The 22,142-nt window shown below is 44.3% G+C and overlaps 1 protein-coding gene across 7 annotated transcripts; it reads left to right on the top strand.

Annotated features, from left to right (window-relative positions):
* The first annotated feature begins 1,821 nt into the window (after nucleotides 1–1,821).
* On the top strand, nucleotides 1,822–21,495 carry tle3a (TLE family member 3, transcriptional corepressor a). Of its 7 annotated transcripts, none has more exons than XM_034204815.1 (22): nucleotides 1,822–2,473; nucleotides 2,964–3,094; nucleotides 3,632–3,732; nucleotides 3,944–4,007; nucleotides 5,369–5,413; nucleotides 9,488–9,550; nucleotides 9,803–9,877; nucleotides 11,495–11,521; nucleotides 13,334–13,538; nucleotides 13,945–13,952; nucleotides 15,442–15,564; nucleotides 16,290–16,340; nucleotides 16,433–16,585; nucleotides 17,049–17,181; nucleotides 17,297–17,472; nucleotides 17,833–17,903; nucleotides 18,053–18,302; nucleotides 18,821–19,068; nucleotides 19,190–19,337; nucleotides 19,452–19,602; nucleotides 19,816–19,892; nucleotides 20,178–21,495. In XM_034204815.1, exons 2-22 carry the CDS (start codon nucleotides 3,071–3,073, stop codon nucleotides 20,283–20,285), a joined length of 2,301 nt encoding a protein of 766 aa, XP_034060706.1. In that variant the 5' UTR covers nucleotides 1,822–2,473; nucleotides 2,964–3,070; the 3' UTR covers nucleotides 20,286–21,495. The 7 variants fall into 7 exon arrangements, with proteins under 7 accessions (XP_034060706.1, XP_034060705.1, XP_034060703.1 ...); XM_034204814.1 differs by having other exon boundaries at nucleotides 11,492–11,521; XM_034204812.1 differs by having other exon boundaries at nucleotides 9,803–9,907.
* Nucleotides 21,496–22,142: the final 647 nt, after the last annotated feature.

The following is a 22,142-nucleotide window of genomic DNA, read 5'->3' as shown; positions in this document are numbered from 1 at the left end:
CCTTTTACCGTTACAGCACAACAGTGACTTTTGTGTGGAAGGCGCAAGATATTTGCTCACTAGCTGAATTTGAGCTATCTGAAAAGTGAGTGGCTCCTCAGTTCAAAGCGGCAGAAGTGAGGACAATCCCTGGTCTGTCAAGAATTAGAGCCACCTTGGCAAATAGGCCAGTGTGTAATGCCTGAGGGTGGGAGTTTCACTGAGGCTGGGGTTTCCGTGTAAATAAACAGTGTGGGGGTCTCAGTGGGCGGAGGGCCCCCTCTCCCTGGGGTTTGGCCCAGGCTTTTGTTGCCTTTAATCCAAGCACTCTCTATTGAAAAGCATGAGGGGGTGCCTGACTGAGATTAGCCCGCCAGCTCTTGTGTGTGCTTGAGTTTCTCACAGACTGCCTCCATACTTTTGGAAATAACACAGTTATCCCACATCCTCAAGGTGGCTGACAAGAATGACAAGTAAGACCACTGCTGGGCAATCTCAGGCCCTAACATGACAAAATGACCTTAGCATTCCCAAAAAGATACTGCTCTGCTCAGTGTGAATCATGGCTAGTTGTTTTGGGATTGTGTCACTTTATACAGGCCTTAAAGATCACAGTTTTATCAAAAATCTCAATTTGCTTCATCATTTACATTTAAATGTGGTTTTGTTTAACATTTCAAAGTTTAAATGTGTCCACATAGATTGCTTTTAATGTTTCTTAGGCATTAAAAGACTCTAGATAATATAATTAGGCTGCTATTTTTAAGCATCTATTGTGTTTCTCCTCATTTCAAATGGCTTGTTATTACAGGCGAGAAATAGCATACAACTGATTTAAGTAGATTCCTTAAAAACAAAAAAACAAGAGTCCTATTAGTGTTTGATTATGCAAGCACTACATCCATGCATACAGCAAGTCATTATTAGAACACAGGTTTAATGTTAAAACAGGTTTGATTGGTCTTTGTGATAAAAGGTAAACAAGAAACCTTTTGTCTGTGCCTTACATATAGTCTCATATGTAAAGGAAACTACAGGTTGTAATGTTACAACTGTTTTCATGCTTCCTTTCTTCCTTTGTTTAATGTAGGCTCTCATTACTACGTGGTGGTAACAGATTGTTTGAACTGGAGAGAAAAGCCATTGGAAGCTAATTAAGCAGCCATTGCAGGCTCTATTCACAGGCAGAGCACCGAGGAGCACAGGCATTTGTCAGCGCTTGACCCCGCGTGGTATTGATTGACAACGCTGCTCTGTGAATGACAGGCTCGATGCTGCTCAGCCAATGGGAAGCTAGCGAGTAAGTGCACCGCGCTGCCATTGGTTGAGAGGCCTTAAAGCCGCAGAGGAGTCCCACGTGGGGGCAGGGTTGAACCTTCAAAACAAGGCGTACGGGCTTCGCTCATGGCTGATGTTCATATCAGACAAAGGCAATCATCTCTGCTCTCCCCGCAGTGCAACTATTACACAAATGCTGATAGGTTGTGCAAGAGTCACGAGATATATTTAAGGCTAAATATGTGTTCCGAGTGGCTTTAATTTGGTGGACAGCTAGATCGATTGGTCATTATTGTGTCCTTCACGGTGTTTGTGTGTTGGGGGGAGTTTACCCCGCACATTTCAGATTGTAGGTGCTACTTTGGCAGTTTTACAGTAACATAGCTTCACATTTGTATAACCATGTTTTACAAACAAGCTCACATATCCTCATGTTTCCTTGTATGGGGATAACAATTCAAGAAGGCTTGTTGCACCGCACACATCCCTCCCCCGTCCCGCTGGTGGTGGTCTCACCCAAATATTCATCAACTTTATTTGGGCGGTAAAAAAAACACTCTAATGAAGCGCGGATGTGGAATTTGTGCTGTCTCTGTCAAATGTGGGTATCATCGTCGGCACATCAGTGCCTGCTGTTGTTGTTGTTGTACATGGTGGGACGGACGGATGATGCCTTGTAGATCCACGGGATGATGTCATGTATCGCTGCACCCCACGTGGGGGCCGTCGCTCTCCGATAGGCAGATGTGGCCGTATTCCTTCCGAGTAATCCGATTGGACAGATAGGCGCTTTCACGGCAGTTCAGCCCTGCTGCCTGTGTGTGGCAACCGGGGTAAACTGGACAACTGGGGGAAATGCGAGATTGTGGAGAGTACCATGTTACGCTTTTAAAGAATCTCCAACCTCTTCGAGTCGGAAGACAGATTTTGGAAGCCTATATTTTTTCTTTCTTTTTGGGATTAACCAGCCACAAACGGTGCACATTCCTCGGAGGTTTCGCGGCTGAGAATAAAGTAGTTTTAATCGAGTCCGACCGCACCACATTTTCTCCCAAACTGCTCCCCCAGTCCGGCTGGGTGCGCTCCGGAGAGAGGATGCTTGTCGAGATCCGCGTCCACCACGCGTACATTAGGAGGGATTAAGCGCATGAATTATAGCCTCTTTGGTTTTTCTTCAGGAACAAAAGTCGGACGGACGGTAAAGACGCACACACGGGTATGTATTTACCAGAGCTGTTGATTTATTTGTGGGTTTTTTTGGGGCGTTTGCATCGCTTTCCGCGGAGTCACACAGTAGGTGGGAGCCGGGTGCTGTCGGTGGTGGCCGACCTGGAGACGTCCTACAGCGGGGTTTGTTCATTTGGCGAACATCAGTCAAAATTAGAATCTGAAACAAACGTATTTGATGCAACAATTTAAAATTAACCGCGAAAAAGTAGCGTATGTTTTGCTCCATGACGTGTTTGCACCAGTTTAAATTGTAAATTGATATTTATTGTCTTAGTATATCGAGTGTATCGCTGACCACTGACCGAATAAGATCACGAAGACAGAAGCGAAGGAATAGTGCTGCTTTTTTCACTTGCCTCCTCAATAAGTGGAACTAGTTTAGTGTTTTGACTACTTATTAGCAAACAACATGCATTGTACTGTGTCCCCCCCCCCCCCCCCGTCTAAAGATTAAACCGCGTCATTTTTCAACACAGGATTTTCTCGACCTCCCCTGCCCCCCACCCCTCTGCTGGGAGCACATTTCAACCATTTTGCCAAAGGACCTGCACACTGGAGAGATAAACAAAGGATACATTTCAAGATGTATCCACAAGGCCGACATCCGGTAAGAAGCTCTTCCTCTATATTTACTACAGTTTACATGTTTATCTGACAACACTGATGTTGACATGGTTCCTGGCTGTGCTGCTGGTCCCCTTTTGAAATGTGTCCTGCAAAACGTTGTCCACCCTAATGAAGCTCATCACATCTATATGGTTATATCACAAAGCATGTATGCTACACCAGAATATGCACTTAGTGGTAAATGGATGCAGATGGTTTGCCTGCCTGGAGATATTTACTCAGCCATACACTAACATATGACTGCTGAATATGGGGACAGGTGGGGGCTTTAATCCTTTATTTGTATATCATTATTTCATTTTATTATCAGATTTCATTTTCAGTGTGGCAGCCACATATTCATAATGTGTTTATTAGCTTCTGAAGGTGTGAAGTAGTTCCTTACTAAAGAGGAGATATTTTCGTGAAAGTAGTCTAATGTGTCTAACTATTTTTCTCCTTTCACAATGAAAGAAAATGATGATCAAAACTTCCTCCTCTGACTCTACTAATGTGATTTTTACATCCTTTCGTTCAGGCTCCACATCAGCCCGGTCAGCCTGGCTTCAAATTCACTGTAGCAGAGTCTTGTGACAGGATTAAAGACGAATTTCAGTTTCTGCAAGCCCAGTATCACAGGTAACAATTACAAAGTATATCACCAAAGTATGACGGTGTTAACGTTTCCTCTTCATTAAATAATTAAGGTCAAGGCTAATAGTTGGTTGTGAAATGAAATCTAAATGGTAGAAAAAAATAGCAGTTATTTTCTTTTACACAGCTGTTGAGTGTGTGTGAGTTATTGAAGTGATACAGATGCCAGAAATTGACACCTTGTCTTCTATTTTAGTCTTAAGGTGGAGTATGACAAGCTGGCCAATGAGAAGACGGAGATGCAGCGCCACTATGTCATGGTAAGATTATGTTACAAAAGGGAGCAATTATGGTTCCAAATGGCAAGGCTTGTTGAAGATCTGGTTGGGGTGGAGCGAGACAGGCTATTGTGATCACCTGCGTGGTGGTTAGGGCGGGCTGAGTGTCAGGTACAGGCCTGTGAAAGGCCCCGGGGGGGGTTTGATGTAGCTGGTTGTTACGGAGGAGCTCTTCCTGACAGGCAGTGGGCTGAGGCTCCATTAAAGCGCTCCCCTGATCTCCAAGGGTCGGCTGCAGCGCTGCCCTCTGTGTGCTGATCTGATTATTCTCCTAGGAGACTCCACGCTCAGACGTATGCATGGCCATAAATTAGGTGTGAGCTGATGGTGGAGGGCCAGAGCTGTGTGTGAGAAAATGCACCTCGGCAAACAAAATGGAGGACGTGGAACCTGCTGCAGTTTATTTTGCACTGACTGAGTCAACCTTAGTTTATCTGTAAGCCTCAATTATAAGCTTTCATTTTAGCAGCCCTTTAGAAAAACATAGGCATGCCTATGACGCAGGAATTTAGCTCAGACATGACGCAATCAGGAGTTCTTCCGTGGCGGTGTACTCTGTTGTTCCAGGTAAACACACTGAGGATGACTTAAACCAATACATGCAGGCTTAAGTTAAACATTCTTTTCACAGGAAGACAACATGTCAGCCTGACAGGGAGGAGGTTAGGTAAACATGTAGGGAAGTATCCCACAGCCAGCACTGGGTGTCAGGTTACACTACGGCTGTGGGGCTCTGATCTCAGACAGAATGGCTCTTTTGTTTGAGAGTAATTTTCGAAGAAGCTAATGGACTGAATAATGCATCGGCCTCATCAAATAGACGCTGACTGGAAAGCCATTTCTGCCCTGGCTGCCACTTGTGGGCTCCATGGATTACATTTCAGCCAGACAGACTGACCTGGCTTGAAATATCAAGAGTGTTGAGCAATCGCGTTACGCTAAGTAAATAGACATCCTGGAGATCTGAGGGCTCAAGTTTAGCGATCAATAAATCCAACCCTTTCTTCTCTTTGCCCGCTATATAAACAACAAAATATCGATTTATTGGCTATTCACTGTTTGCTGCTCTAAAAACTCTGATCTTAGTTTATCACGCTGGCCAGCAGAAGTTGGATTGTATTTTGGTTTCAATCATGTTTAAAAGCATTTGATGATGGAGTTAGTGGTGTGATTAATGAAACTATTGATTTGTGGCTATACACACACTCTGTTAGTCTCATTCAAATAAAACAAACGCTACATCTAAGAGTATAAAGTAATTGCATAAATAAATTAAATGTTGGCACAGCATGATTCTAAATGTGACTTGATTAATATCAATTAAATCTTTGCTTTCGTTTCAGTATTACGAGATGTCGTACGGGCTGAACATAGAAATGCACAAACAGGTATGTACCATCATGTTCCTCATATCTTTCCACAGTGTCGGGGGATGTGAGACCCAGGAGGAGCCGCTGTTAACAGAGCTGACTGAGCATCGCTAATAGGCTGTAAACACACTGATCTACTGCACGCAAACAAGGCAATACAATTGGAAACGTGTACCTCCACTTTGTGAATTATTGTGGCTCTTTTTTTTTAAAAGTGCTAGTGGTTTAAAGCCTCGATTTGTCTTGGCCTTTTGATAAGATTAAAGGTAGACTTTAGCAGGCTCGGCCTTTGACTTAATGATTAAAGAGAGAGAGAGAATTGCTGATGGGTCAGTATTTCTTTTTTAAATGAACAGTAATTGGCAAAAGTCCTTTAGCCTCTTATTGTGCCCTTATCTTCCTCGAAAGATCCTATCTTGTATAGCTCCACAGATCACTGATGCTTGCAGAGATAAAGATGGTTTGAATGAGTAATCCTTAGATTCCCATCCATGCAGCTGTTGAACCAGTGAGGCTGTCCCCTCTGCTGTGACAGCCTCTGGTTAATGATGGCGTTGGGGGGCATGGTGGATTGGTGAGGTGGGTGATCTATCAGTGTCTCGGCCGTGTGTCACACTGCCTCATGTCTGTCAGGGCTCGGGCCGCTCTGATAGCTTCTGTCAGGCACTTATCGCCAACCAGAGAGAAGAAGAGGAGGGGGGGATGGGAGCCGGAAAGGAGCTGGGGGAGGGGCAAGAGCCCAGCTCTGTGTAAACAGGTTAATCGACTGATCCATTTTAGCGCCTGACTTTTATCAGGAACCTCAACAGAGCTGATGGAAGCGCTTGAATAATTCATCAGTGGGGCCCTAACCTGCTGAACGGCGTGTTTGTGAGCAAACAGTGTGGGCCCCGTCCATGCAGCTTCCCGGCTTACAGCCCAGGAGGGGAGGAGGAGGAGAAGATGGGGAGTGGTTAACAGGCAGGGCTGAGATGGATTATTGGATGCACATAGGCATATTATTTTCCTGCCAGGAGATTTATTCCATAGTGAGGAAATCCATTCCTCTTACTGTGCCTTTTTTCATTACCGGGCAGGGACATAATTCAGATTTCAGAATGCACACACCGGCGTGGCTCAGATGGACTGATGTGGCGGTGCTATCTGATCCCTCTCTATCAGCCCTGACGATGTAGACGCAGAACAGCTCATTTCTGCTGGGTGATGTCAGCCAGTAAATACCATCATCTGGTGCTTGTTTATAAGCGTTGCGCGGCGTAGGTGTTTGTAAGGCGATTTGGTACCTGGATTCGTTATACAGACATGAGGACACATGGCAATGGGAATCATTTGCTAGGTAGCAAACTATCTGCCATACTGAAGGCCAAAACATACTTCAGCCAGTGTAGTGTCTGCAGTGTTCGTACAAAAGAGGCGTGCAGAGAAAAGTGGTGGGAGTAAATGTTCTCCAAGACATCAATGCCCAATCTGTCATTTGGGACTGGAATGGAGTGTAATAATTACGGGGTGTGAACTGTTGGCTGTCAGGTCCACTTATATTAACTGCAAGTTATCGTATTTCAAGATATGGCATATTAAATAAGGTTATGGTTTTATGCTGTTTTTGTTAGAATGAGTTTATTGTTTTTGGATCACAGCTGTCACCTGACTGACTGCTGCGGCTGACAAGGTTAATCATAGTAATGACTCATGCATCCTTTTGGCCTCGCTCAGATCAATACAAATAACTTCAAATGGCAATTGGACATTTATTCTGGACTCACTTCACATTAACAAAGGCTTTGAGGCTTTGTGTAACATCTCAGTTTAGTGGAAACATGTGTCATTCTCTGGCTTAGATGAGCCGCCAGTGAAGTTCTGTTCTAATTTTCTCCCTACTAGAAAAATCAGGAAACGGGCAATGCTGTCATCTTGGACAAATTGGAGGCCCTCTAAATCTGACTTGTCAAGTATTGTTTATAGATGGATCATGTGACCAGAGCCACCAGTAGTTTTCCCTCTATATTTAATACTCATCAGTGCCTCGACTCCATTTTCCCACTGCTGATAGCAACAGGCGAATACCTTTCTGCACACCATTGACAATCCAGCCTGAGAGTGCTCTTAAAGTGGTGCTACACGGGTCCGAGTACCTGTAATTGTGTAGCAGCAGCGCAAAGCTGGCCTCTCAAGGGCCAAGCTGTCATCTACTTAAAGTGACAACAGCCCCATTTTTATCTGCTGGCAGACTAAAAAAAAAATCCTCCTGGCACTACACTGTATCTATTCTGACAGCAGTGGCGAGCTGAGTTGGAGCCTTTTCCCTGTATTTGCATGTTGTGTTGTGAGAGTGCAGAGGCTTCCAGTTGTTTAGGGCACGACGGATCAGGCACCTCCTGACCTCTCTCAGCCAGCTGTCACCATGACACTAAGCTACAGAGGAATGGACTGTGCGCTCAAGGCCTTTTTAAAAAATCATGTCAAATGTTCGACTGCTATTGACATGGCTTATCTCAACAAACATGGATTTTACAGGCTCTGTAGCTTTTCAACCATTTCTGAGGGCGTTCTTGAGCTCCTGCTCGAGCACTTATGACATAGCGTTAATACTAATGCAGATAAAGCCCTTATCTACCCCTCTCATTGCTTTATTGGTTGTAGGTCACATTAATTGTGTGTCAGAGGAGGCGGGGGGTTCAGTGTTTTTCCTGTATGCACACAGTAATCAAGTTCTAATCAGGGTTTTCTCATGGACTATTGTACCTTCTGTAGATCATGCTACCATCAATTTGTTTCACATTATTGCCTGTGAGCCCAGGCTTTCCTCTGTCTCATCTGATATTTCATCTTCGGCTCGTTGTTTATCCTGCTGGCTTGCCCGGCTAAGTGGCTATCCATGTTGCAGCTTGGGTCAGCAGGTCTCGTTCTGTTGGACATTACTCTCCAATCTCTCTGGCTCTGCTCAGGGGTAATACGTCTGGCTGCCAAAACTGCCTGGCATTTCTGCCATGTGTAATAAATAAGCTGGCGGTCTGCAAAGTACATTGTATGTGCCGCTCCAAATGAAAAATCAGGAGAAAATCCCTGTAATGTTTGTGTTCCGCAGTGGCCTTGGGTTGAACTGCAGCTCATAAATTCCATAGATGATGTAGCTTTGGCACTGTTATTTTTCTGCTCCCAGTGCAAAGCTCCAACGAGAAGAAGGATGCAGAACAAACTGGCTGTGCTGTGTTTTCACAGGGGCGGGGGATGAATCACACCCACTCTGCTCACCTCCTCCCCGTTGCTCCTTTTATCCACCATTCATTTGCTACGTTCATGTGATCGACAGGCTGAAAATTCAATTTAATGACCTGCCTCCAAGCACGTAATATGATTTTAAAGCCTGTTACGGTCAAGCAGAGGTGCCATTTGCATAATGATCCCAGCAAGATAGGTCTGCAGCCGTTGCCATGGCAGTTGGTAGACAAGCAGGAGAATGGAGGCAGGGTGGTGCGGGCGGACGGGAGGGTGGTGGGCTGGGCTGCTGATTGCAGTGAGAAAGGGCCCAGATTCTAGTCTTGGAAAGGCAGCACTCTAGTACACTCTACTGTAGCTGTCTTCTAATGGTATTACTTATAGATTTGAGGTGTTTTACCCTTGAGGTCATTATGGTTTGTAATCTTTGCTCACTGCACATTATGACCCTTTTAATGTTAATTGCCTACACTGTCACATGTAAGTAAACAGTGCAGTATGCTTCCTGGGCCTGACTTCCTGGGGTGTGGTTGTGTGGTTTAACTCTGAGGTTAACTGCAGGACAGCAGCGTTGCAGATGAGGGGAAGCAGGGCAGAGTGAGTGAGGATCCTCTCAACACAGCAGCACTCTGCTGGCTCATATCCGTTTAGCATGGAGTGCACTCTCAGCACAGCTGTGCTCCGTCCCCCTGGGCTCTCCTAATGTTTTAAATATTTCAAATGTCAATATCATGCTGTTTAGAGGATGTTGAGTCAAGCAGTTCTGATTGCCGCAGTAATTGACTTAATCGGTGTAAACATTAAAGGCGGGGTTATGTGAAGTCACTGTCTGTTTCATACTTTCCCGTCTCATTTTGCTCCTCTTTTGTTTTCCAGACGGAGATTGCCAAACGGCTCAACGCAATTTTAGCTCAAATTATGCCTTTCCTGTCACAAGAGGTGAGTTTTGAATGTCTCTCTCCAACTTTGTCACAGTTTACTACTAAAATAAAGTCACTTATAGTTGCCTGCATTATACAGATACTACTTGAATAGAAAATTAAAGCAATTTGCTTGTGTGGTGTTTGCCCTGACTTTAGAATCGTAGCAGTACTAAGAGAATTAAGTGTGACATTCTGTGATAAGTGAGTGTGGGTGTGTGATGGATGTTGGCATGCCCCCTAATCATCTTTTGTAAATGTCTTCCCACAGCACCAGCAGCAGGTTGCTCAGGCAGTGGAGAGGGCTAAGCAGGTGACTATGACCGAGCTGAATGCTATCATCGGGGTACGTGGACTTCCCAATCTGCCTCTGACCGTGTGTATACCCTCTTTTTTATTCATTTATTTATTCTGCGCATTTCACTGACTAAAAGCCTTTTCTCTGTTAATGTCTTGTTAATGCACAAACTGTTCAAAACTGTGAGAATAGAATGAGAAACCTGCCTGAATCAAATGTGTTCATGCATTTTGTCCCAATTAGTTCTATATTCTTCAACAACATATTCAAACAAGTTCAGCTCTCAAGAGAGCTGTTCTGTTGCTCCAGCTCCGGTCTCAGCGGCATCTTCGCTGCCTTGTTGTGTGTTTATAAATGCGAGCCTGAGAGCTCTTGAGATCCCCTTTGCAGCCTGTATTGCTTTAATTGGCTAAGGTTTTAACGAGGAGGCTCATCCCTCATGCTGACCTGGCTAGCTGAGGGAATTAAAAGGCTGAGGGTGAGCAGAACACAGCCAGCGCTGCACACTAGCTGAGGCCGTGCAGACAGCAGTCAGCCATAACAGCACAGCGATGCAGGTCTGTTTGCACGCCGCAGCACTGAGCTGTACTACTGTGTTCCTCACTGCTTCAAAACACCATCTGCCCCTCATTGATCAGCTGCGCTCACCCTGCCCTCCTAAAGCAGAGGTGATTGGTGTCACCCTCGATACAATGCTCAGGCTATCAGTGGTCTTATTACTACAGTTGAATCTTGCAGAGTCTTTAGCATGCGCTAGGCTCGCCCCAAAGGCTGACTTGATGACTGGAGGCACATATTGGAATTCAATTAATGCCCCCCTGGTGACCTTTTGTTCCAGGATAATTGCTCCCTAGAATTTGTCCGACTAGGTGTCTTGAGGTGATGGATAGCTGCTTGTTTTTTTATCTGCTGGGTTGAGCAGATGCTTTATCTCACTTTCACCAAAGCGGAGCAGCTGCAAGCTGCAGTTTTCCCAAAGAAAAGCTCATTTGATTTGTGGCTCCTCCCTGTGTCTGTGATTTTCACATTTGGAACATTATAATGCTGGATTATTGATTTACTTTTAGATGTGTGCCTGGGCCTTTTACTTTGGACTTAATTTAAGATGAATATCATTGAAAGTCCAAATGTTATAAAATGTTGGACACACAAACTGTGACCCAAGTCACGCCGCTTGTTCCTGTCAGAGGAGGTGGAAATGTAGCTACTGTATGTTTTACGAATACCTCTCATTAGTTATTCATTGAGGAGAGGCTCTGTAGGCATGCCAAAATCCTCATGCATATTGTAAAGCAAGGTGGGGTGAAGGAGCGTGCCAGGCAGACAGGCAGCATCCAGGAGCCAGCTGCATGCCTTATTGATGGAGCTGAGGGCCATTAATAGGATGCAACTAGGGCAGCTGCTTGTGTTGAGACGAGCCTGACTGGTTGAGGCTCCTGTTTGATTAGAAATCTCTGAAAATATTGAAGTCAGCTAAGAAGCAGCGCAGAGAAGCCCACCTGTCTCCTAGCGAGTGGCCACCTGGATAAACACACAGTGGCTTTGTTATAAAAGGATGTTGAATTTATTTTGTCTGTAACACTATTTATTGCAGTATATAATTATGCAGAGAGGGCGTCTGGTGCAGCTGTTGCCCTGACCGTTTTCTGTCCTCCTTTTCAGCAGCAGCAAGCTGCCTACCCTGCGCTAATGGTCAGTGGCATTCCCAAATATCTCTTATGTGCCATGCTGTTGTTAATTGACTTAGGTGTATGCACACATGTGGGCTTAAAGGGCTTGTGCAATGCTGCATGGCACTTTTCTGTCAAAGTGCGTTTCACTATAGTAAGTGTAGTCTCTACACTAGAGACTACTCAAATACATTTGCTCAATCTTGCCTTTTCTTTTTTTTTAGCTCTACTCAGAGAAAAAAGGGGCAAAGAGTAGCTCTTTATCTTGGAATATTAAATTAGAGGAAATAGGCCAGACTCCTTTCTTTATTTATTATTGTCTTCATTGATGGCCCTCTAATGAGGGCTCTTGCTGATCAACCATGCATATTACCCATCAGTGCCTCATTAAACACAATGGCTCTCCCCTGCCAATGAACTGGCTCCTTAATTTCCCTCATGGACACAATATTCTAACACACTCACGTGCTCTCTCTAGCTCTTTGTGTCCTGGGTACATTTTGTAATTGGATTGACATCTGCCCTTTCAAGAAAAGGATGAGGTTGCAAGTTAAAAACCTCACTATGTTTTCCAATCCAGTTCTCTATACCTTCAGGACAGATAATATTGAAGCAATTAAAAAGGCCCTCCAGATAGTATTATAAAGACATGCTTTAGGAGTAGGTGCCCTTTGTAAGACCTACAGTTAAATATCTCTGTTTTAAAAAGTATATTTTAAAGTAAGTTCTTTCGGAGTTGATGTATTTTTAACTATCTGTTTGGCAGGTCCATCCCATTGTAGCGTATGTTGTACCAACTCCCCTGCATTTACAAAGTGCCTAATATTCTTGAAATAGCCATAAATGGCCACTGATTGAAGTCCGTCTTGTAAAACAGAGGAGGTGCGCGCTGTAACAGCAGCTAAATTATTCAGCTGGCTCGTAGACGGGTAATAAATTGTTGATGTTTTTATTGGTGTCTCAGCTAAGTATTATTTAACCTTGCTTTAAACTGCTTACTTCCATGCTGAGTGCCTTTTAACTCCCATCCATTTCCCCGTGCCTTTCAAATATTCATGGTGAATATTGGAGGGTTGACTGAGTGCCAGCATGGGACCCCTGGTCCTGGCTCCCACAGCAGCCTTCCAGACACACACAAACACACACTCAAATACTTGGAGTGAGAGGGAAGGAGTACCAGCTTCTGGTACTTAGTGTTCCCTCAGTCTCTTAAAGCATGGGTGTGCAAATGATTCATGTTCTGTTAACCCAGGAACATGAATATGAGAGGAGTAAATAGACGCTGGTTTTGTTTTTGAAGTGTTTAAAAAGCAGGTAGTTGTTTAGCCCACAGGCTGACAGATTCCTACACAGCTTCCTGTTCCTTAAGAGGATTGCTCAACTCACTGATGGCAAAGGAGTGCTGTGGCGCTGCAGTAAGAAATGCACCAGTTTACCTGATGTGAAATGATTCATCTATGCTAAGCAGTAGATGCATCAAACTTTGCTTTGCAGTTTGTTGTAAATGTAGAATGAAATATTTTCTATTTATTTTCCTCCTCATGCACTACTAACAGTGTAATTGTATCTCGAGCCCTGCTCATGCAATGGACGTGTTGAGCAGTTGATTGTTAGTCATAACTTCTCCTCAGCACAGATCTAGGGATTATGCCACCATGGCCTGGTATTGAAATAGCACTGAGGGGGATTGCTTTTGGATCCTGACAGTAATAGATGTGTGAATGCGCTAATATCATCCAGGGTTTAACTGATCAGCCTCATGTTTAGTAAGTGTGGTTTCTCCTTGCCTTTTCTCCCTGACCCACTGTGTTTCTGTCTATCTCCCCGTCTACAGCAGCAGCAGCTCCAGGCACAGCACCTCTCCCACGCTGCCCACGGGCCTCCCATCCAGCTGCCTCCTCACCCCTCAGGCCTGCAGCCGCCTGGCATCCCCTCTGTGACAGGCGCAGGATCAGGCCTGCTAGCACTGGGCGCCCTGGGTAGCCAAGCCCACCTCCCAGTGAAGGATGAGAAGAACCACAATGATCTGGAACACAGAGGTGAGGAGTTAAACCAATTGGGCATTAGCTGCTCATTATTGAGAAGAATTGAAAAGTGTATTAATCTCAACATTATTGCATAGATGTTAAACAGGGAAAAAATAATATAAAAAGTGTGGTGCTTCTCAGTCTCTAGAGCAGAATGGTAGGGCCCTTAGGTGAGCAGCACATCCTGTCTGTTCACATTCTGTCTGGGTAATGAGCTGGTACATTCCCAGCCCATGACTGCATAAGCTATTCAACAGCTCCAACACACGTTGATAAGAGGGGCCTTGTGCCCTGCAGCTGATTCTCACACGTTCAGCCAGAAGCATCTGTTATGATATGCTAACTGACGGGTTTTTCTCTCTTTGCTCCCTGGGGTTTCTTCATCTCCTCGGCCGCCATTGCAATGTCTGCGAAACAGAGAACGCGGTGAGTGTCCAAACCTGAAACTATTTCCTGTTGCAGGGCTTGTTTGTTTTTTTATTATTATTCATTATCACCCTTCCATCTCCACCGCAAATGTCAAGTACAACATTCCTGCCAACAGCATGATGCTGCTGATTTCATGCACTGTTGTAATCTGCTTTCAATAAAATGATTAATTGGAAATGAGGCTTGGAATATAAATCCTGTGTGTTAATCCAGAAGGGAAATGACTGGTATCATGCTGGAGAGATTAGAAGCCTTGTAATTTCATCACAATTAAAGCAAGACTTTGACTTCCCCTTCTTAAAGGATTTATTTGATCCCTACTGTCTCCCTTGTTTACCAGCTCACTCTCATCCTTGGCATGTGATGAATATTTATGAACACAAATGGAGAATTGTTTTGTTTTCCCCACCCCGTCTGGCTGGACCTGCTAAAGCGTTTTATTTGAATGGCTGCGATCTCTGATGGCTGCTGATGTGCCTGTGAGATTGTGTTTCTGTAGGCTGGGCCCGCTGAATGGGTGCAGTCATGTCTGAAGAAATGGAACTCCTGGGGCGATTAGCCGGCCTGTTTTTGTTTCTGTGCTCTTGTCCCAGGTCATCTGATAGCAGAGTGGTGACTTTGGTTAATGAGTCACGCTAAGCATCTCTTTAAAGGTCAGCCATTATGCAGACAGTGGCCCTTTGCCCAGACAGCCAGTCCATCGGCCATTGTTCACTTCTCTGGGCTGCCACTGACCTAGTCCATGTTGATGCTCAGGACTTCAAAAGAAGGGACAGAGGGAATCAGGAGAATTTGGCAGTTTGCAGGCAAATGGCAAACTCCAGTGAAAGCCGCTGGACACCTGCCGAGTTCCTCCCATTATGTTGGCGTTTGGAGTGAGTTGTCCCAGCTTGTGTGGGCAGGCAGGCTCCATGAAAAAGCTCCAGTCAGTCCCACGCTGCCGTGCCCACTGGCAGGATATAGATTCTCTTTCTTTATCAGAGCTCAAAGTCTGAGCTGACATGGTGCCCAAGCTGCGGCAATCAATGCCCACAACATTCAATTTCTGTCTCTCCTTGTCTCTCCACCCCTCTCCCTCTCACGCTTAGCCTCACTGACTCTGGAGAAAAGGCCCTCTGTTCAGCCACAACACACTGCTCATGTCCCTGTGAGGCTGTTTGTTGTCCAGTTATGAGGAGGAGGGAGCCCGGCTCAGAAAACAACCCCTCCTCCTTTCAGTCCAGATAACGGCCCATTCTGTCATTTGGCCACGGACAGGCTTGTATGAGAGATTGGGCCTGGCTGGTGTCAGGGCACTGCTTGGAGCGGGCCCACAGCTGCATTTTAAGAGTCCGCAGCATCCCTTGTTGTGTAAATGGGCCCATTTTTAGTGTTTGGATTGGCACACTGCGTTCTTTGTGAATTCGTAACGGATGAATGACTCACAACTCTCTTTAACAATGAAAGACAAAATGGTAATAAAGTGTGTTTGGTTTTCTCTTTGCAGAATAATTCTGTATCCCCATCCGAAAGCTTACGCACAGCCAGTGAAAAGCACCGCAGCTCCTCTGACTACAGTCTGGACTCTAAGAAACGCAAAGTGGAGGAGAAGGACAGTATGAGCAGATATGTAAGTGAAAAAAGCATCTGTTCGACATTTGGGAAAATACGCCTACACGCTTTTTGTCATATCTATCTGTTACATATGAAGCTACAACCAGGAGTTGCCTACAGGTTGCTAGGCATAGCTTAACAAATACATTTATACTGTACAGCGCATTTCAGAACCAATCCATTTCAAAGAGCTTTACATAAAAAAAATACACATTCAAAACTCGCACATTTAACACTTTTTAAAAAACATTTAAATTCAAAGTACTTAATCGTTAAAAAAGCAAGAGAATAGAAAATAAAAATGGGTAGAAAATACAACAATAAGTTGCAGTGTAAGAAATTAAAAAATATGTTTATTAATGAAAGGCAGCGGAAAATGGAATGCCCTGATATAAAAAAATAAATAAAGACTAGCTCACTATGTCTCACTATGTCACACCTTTTTTACATCTTGTTTTTCTGTACAAAAACAAAGTGATCAAACCTATTGTGGTTTTATTGGGGGTTATGTTTGCGAAAAAATTTGGCCGGCAAGAGTGGCTTCCCGGAGTCTCCGCTGGTTGTCTGGCAACATCACCATGACTCCAGGGTTTTACTGCTCCAGGCTCATCCAACTCTTGGCGAGAAGGCAAATGAGTGCATTTCAAAGTACTCCATTGACCCTCCTGTGGCCAGAGACATTATTTAAAAGGTTTCATTGAGAGAAAAAAAGTGACTAATTTGAAAAAAAAATCTTTACAGGACAGTGATGGAGAGAAGAGTGACGACCTGGTGGTAGATGTTTCTAATGAGGTGAGCAGAGCAATTATAGTAAATGGAATATTGACATGTACCATGTTATAGCTGTTGCATTAACGTACAAATCTATTGCTGTCTTTCTCCAGGACCCTGCCACTCCACGCGCAAGTCCCGCCCACTCCCCACCTGAAAATGGCATTGATAAGCCCCGCCCTCAAAAGAAAGACACCCCCAACAGCCCGGCATCAGTGGCCTCTTCTGGAAGCACCCCGTCATCTAAGGCCAAGGAGCTCAGTCATGTAAGACACCAAGAGTTTCAACAAACTAGGACAGTAAGGGTTTAAAACGAAAATTGCAGAGAGAGCAAAGGGATATGTGCAAATAAATCTGGGACGTTTTCTGCAGTGGATTAGGAATGGCTGTCGGTGCTTTAAGTGCATGACTAAACGTCAGGGATAATATTGTCCCGCATCAGGATCAGTCAGGTCTTCTCTGTTAATAGCTCAATGTATTTAACTCCTCCAGGATTTTTTTCTTCCTCTCTGCCTCACTAAAAGATTAAAGCCAAAGCAGTAAGGGGATAAAAACAGCCCCATCTCCATTGTGGCCATAATAGGTTTTAGAATAAATAGCAGTTTATGGCTCTGCAGGACTATGAGGGTTGTCAGAATTAGATTGGATTAAGTTCAGTTTGCTCTCAAATTGTCAGTCTGCACAGTGCCTGGTTTTGGGATTGTGATTGCTCTTTCGTTCCCTCGACAGAATGACAAATCTTCCACGCCTGGCCTCAAGTCCACCACCCCCACCCCCCGAAATGATGCCCCCACCCCTGGCACCAGCTCCACTCCTGGGCTCAGACCCATCCTGGGCAAACCACCAGGCATGGAGGCTCTTGGTTGGTACCACTCTTTTTTTTTTCTCGCTAGCAACTGAGATAAATAATTGTTCCATCCTCTCCCACTGTACTGTTATGTCACATACCAATATCCTTCTCCTGTCTTTGTCTGTAGCAGCGCCAGCTTTGCGCACCCCTCTATCCATCGCAAGCTCTTACCCTACCCCCTTTGCGATGATGGGCCATCATGAAATGAATGGAGGCCTGACCAGTCCTAGTGTGTACGCTGGTCTGCACATCTCCCCTCAGATGAGCGTTGCAGCAGCTGCAGCCTATGGACGCTCGCCAATGGTAACACTCTTTCCCCTCCTTTTATTTACCTATATCACCTAAAACGACTGCAAATAGTTAAAAGGATAGTTTGACATTATTGTCTTTCTTGCTCGGAACCAAAGATCAATATTTGTTCTGTCTCTTAAAGGGTCCCTGAGGAGTTTTAGACCTCATATAGCGATATGGAGCTTTTTCTTTGAGTAGGACCCTGACAAGAATTGTATTTACCTTTTTGGAGAGAACCAAGCAAGCTGTTTCCCACTGCTTCCAGTTGTGTTTTTTTATAGTTAGCTTATTTATGCTAAGCTAAGCTTACTGTAGGATAATATTTAACGGAGTAACGTGTTTTTAAAAGGTTTTAATTTTGTCATTTTTCAGGGGTTTGATCCTCACAGCCACATGAGACCTGGCCTTCCAGCCAGCCTCACATCCATTTCTGGTGGCAAACCGTAAGTATCCCACCTATTGTGTTAAAGTCATAAAGTGATATTTATTGAAGTGTACATTTATGTGTATGTAAGTCACTTTGGCTAAAAGCGTCAGCTAAATAACATGTAATGTATCATAATAGATGACTAACATGTGTCTTTTATATCAGGGCTTACTCCTTCCACGTCAGTGCAGACGGTCAGATGCAGCCCGTGCCCTTCCCGCCCGACGCCCTGATTGGTCCTGGTATTCCACGGCACGCCCGACAGATCAACACACTGAGCCACGGCGAAGTTGTGTGCGCTGTTACCATAAGCAACCCCACACGTCATGTCTACACTGGTGGCAAAGGCTGTGTCAAAATCTGGGACATCAGCCAACCTGGCAGCAAGAGTCCGGTGTCCCAACTGGACTGTCTGGTGAGCACCACTGCTGATTCACGTTTCACTCAACAGCTACTTTTTTACTCTTAGTTCTGTTTGTGTATATGTGTAGTCGTAAGGTTATGAACTCTATAAACAAACAACCATTCCTCTCACAATGGGATAATCCTTTGTTATACATAAGGACCACAATAGGAACACAACCTCCTGACAGTTTGATAGCAAATGCACTGGTACACAAATGCAGATTGAGCTTTCGCTTAATGTGAGAATTACAAGTATGAGTGCGCTTGGAAACAACCAAAGGAGAAAAGGATTAACATCAGATGAAATGTGCAGTTAAATTATAATTGGCTTGAAATGGTAACTTCACTAAATAAATAACAAAACTAGCTAAAAATTCAAAAGGTAGCAGCTTAGGTTTGAGAATACCCTTTGGCTTGTTATTATTACAGAAGGATTTTCATCCTCTTTCTCACTGACTTGTTCCTAAACCTCTCTCTATCTCCACTGACCTGAACACGTATTGATTTGCTTTGTCCTCTGTGCAACAGAACAGGGATAACTACATCCGCTCCTGTAAGCTGCTGCCTGATGGCCGCACATTGATTGTTGGAGGCGAGGCCAGCACATTGACCATCTGGGATCTTGCCTCTCCGACACCCCGCATCAAGGCTGAGCTCACCTCCTCAGCGCCGGCATGCTACGCCCTGGCCATCAGCCCCGATGCCAAAGTCTGCTTCTCCTGCTGCAGTGACGGAAACATTGCCGTTTGGGACCTGCACAACCAGACTCTCGTTAGGTCAGAAGAAAACACTTTTTCACACTGTGGGCTTTGGTCCCACAACAGGATTGCTGTTGCCTGAGCAATTTTAGGAGCGGATGTCAATAAATGTTTGTATGCTGTTTGACTTTGATTGCAGGCAGTTCCAGGGTCACACGGATGGTGCTAGCTGTATTGACATATCCCATGATGGCACTAAGCTGTGGACAGGCGGTCTTGACAACACTGTTCGCTCCTGGGATCTGAGGGAGGGGCGACAGCTACAGCAGCATGACTTCACTTCACAGGTACATAATGCAACAGAGGAGAGATGGATAACACACAGCCAAAGTCTTACTGTGAGGGGAAATTTCCTTTGAGCCCAAGAATCATCAGTAATTACTGTTCTGTCTTGTTTCCAGATCTTCTCCTTGGGCTACTGTCCAACTGGAGAGTGGCTTGCTGTGGGCATGGAGAGCAGCAATGTGGAGGTGCTCCACCACTCAAAGCCTGACAAGTACCAGCTCCACCTGCACGAGAGCTGTGTCCTGTCCCTCAAGTTTGCCTATTGTGGTATGAACACACACAAACTGATGGAGACTTAACGCTGACTGTGCCTAACTGTGAAGGGGCCTCTGTTAATTCAGCACTAAAGCTGCAGTGCCCCTTAACAGTCTTTATCTCTATTGTTTTTTTGAAGGCTACCTGCCAACTCTTTGAGTTTTATTTATTTTTATACCACTTTTTAGTCCAAGTAACCTGATTTCACTGTTGTTTTCTTTGCAGGTAAATGGTTTGTAAGCACTGGGAAGGACAATCTGTTGAATGCTTGGAGGACTCCTTATGGCGCCAGCATATTCCAGGTATGCAGATCAATACACTCTGTCTGCAGCCAGTCCAAAAGTATGCACAGTTGTCTCTGAGAGGAAGGGCACAGCGACCGCTATCTGACAAGACTCTCCTATCAGTGAAAACTGAACCTGAATTATTGACCCGACAAAGAAGTCTTTTTTCAGGGGCATCAGGCCAGAACTTAATATCATTGCAATCTAATCTTGCCCTGTAGTCAGCTAATCTTTTCCACTTAACTTCAAATGAAGATGAGAATGTTAACTGCCTCAAGACTAACTTGTTTTTATCTTCTTCAGTCCAAGGAATCATCATCTGTCCTGAGCTGTGACATCTCGACAGACGACAAGTACATTGTGACAGGCTCTGGTGACAAGAAGGCCACTGTATATGAAGTGATCTACTAGGACAGACTGCTTTGGATGAACAGTAGACTCTTCTTCCATCTACCTTCCCTCACACAGACAGCATGGATGTTGCCTGCAGCCCCGGGGTGGATGGGCAGGAGGTTTGGCAGTGCCAGACTGAAGTGAACGTTGGTGGCCGTGGATGCTGTGTCCTTCGGCTCTGCCCTTCCTCACCCATGCAACTAACACTTGTACAGCAAGTGCAGTTCCCCAAGGCACTAAGAAGAAAATAATGTCTTGCTGTTATTCTGTTTGTTGGATATTTTTTTTTTATTCGTCCTTTTTAATGTGGAGATAAAGTTCCATGACACAACTAGAAGCGGCGCTTCGCTCTGGAGCTTATCCTTGGAGGTCCTGTGAAAAGTGTACATAATGGAGTAATAAAAGGCCTTTTATAGATTTATATTTTGGTGTCCAGTTACGCTTGTGATGGTTCTTTCTTGTTCTCTCTGTGATTTTCTGTCCCCTCCGGGGGTGGAAATTAGATTAGGACTTTGTAAGAGGATATTCTATTTCAGTTTTTTCCCTCCTCTGCTTTTTTCATGTTCGTTGTCCAGAATGACCTTTTCGGAAATCTAATTTGGATTTTTTTTTCTCCCTGACAATGCCATTTTTCTTCGCTGTTTGCTGTAACAAAGACGTTTGTCCCATGGATTTTAGCAGTGGAGAATCCTGGAAATGCCCTTTTTTCAGACTGGAAGAAGGAGAAAATCATGGTTTCCAGTTACGTCTACCCTTTGGCCCTGGTCAGCAGAAATTCAACTTCATAATGAAGACCTATCAATGAAAACACTGGCTGCTTTAAAGGACATTCAAATGGATAACTATCAACCGGAGGACTCGTGGGTTTTAAGGAGAAGCAACTGTGACTTGAGTTCAGTCTGTTGACAAGACTTTCTCCTCAGAAAAGTGTATTCATCAGTCTAAGAGTGAATTATTGCCTCTCGATCAACTATGTGACTGATGTGCTAGACTTACATGGTTACTTATAAAGGTGGCAGGAAAAGCCATTACCACATTTGACATTTTGGGTATGCTCTGTTTGCTTTCTAAAATATTTCATAATGTTTGACTTCAATCTTCATATGGACAGGAATGGTCTCTGCATAAACACACATTAGACTGTGTAGCATACACGTGTCATCATCCCTAAGGATTGTACAGTTGACAGTTGTTGATAAATCAATAAACTGTTTTTATATAAAAGAAATATATCTTGGCTGTATTTCTATAGTGCTGATGCCTTGCTACTGTTTCACGTTTGAAAGAAATAATTTGGTATTTTGTGAAAAAGCATATTTGCAGTTCTTGGAGAAAGTTAGATGAGAAGATTTACGTTCATCCCACATCTTGTGTCTTTTAAATATGAAGCTACAGCCAGTTAACTTTGCATAGCCTACATATCAAACGGGGAGAAAAAACAGCTAGCCTTGCCCTGTCAAAAAGAAACAACTTTGCATAAAACCTCAACATTGTTGTTTTTACACACTTTATTTTTTTATTTAATAATGTATTATGTGCTAACTAATTAGTTTTAAGGTAGCAGGTAGGTCAACTGTAACCTTAGGATAGAACCAAGCTAGTGGTTTCCCTCTTTTTCCACTCTTAATGCTAAGCTAACTTGCTAATAGCTTAAGCTTAATTTTTACCGTAAATGGGCCTCAAGATTAGTATCAGTCTTCTCAATTAACTCTGGGGATGAAGATGAAAAAGCTTATCTCACAAAATGTCAAACTATTCCTTTAAAGTAAAGCCAATTTAGATGTATAGACACATATTTGCTGCAGTGGGAAAGGGAGTGCAAACCAGGTAATGTAGCGACTGACCGCAGCAGGAACTGAGGGAAATACACTGCAT

The sequence above is a fragment of the Gymnodraco acuticeps genome, unplaced genomic scaffold (genome assembly GCF_902827175.1).
Source record: "Gymnodraco acuticeps unplaced genomic scaffold, fGymAcu1.1, whole genome shotgun sequence".
NCBI lineage: Eukaryota > Metazoa > Chordata > Actinopteri > Perciformes > Bathydraconidae > Gymnodraco > Gymnodraco acuticeps.
Note: the sequence above shows the minus strand (reverse complement) of the source record. Positions and strands in the feature narration are given on the sequence as shown.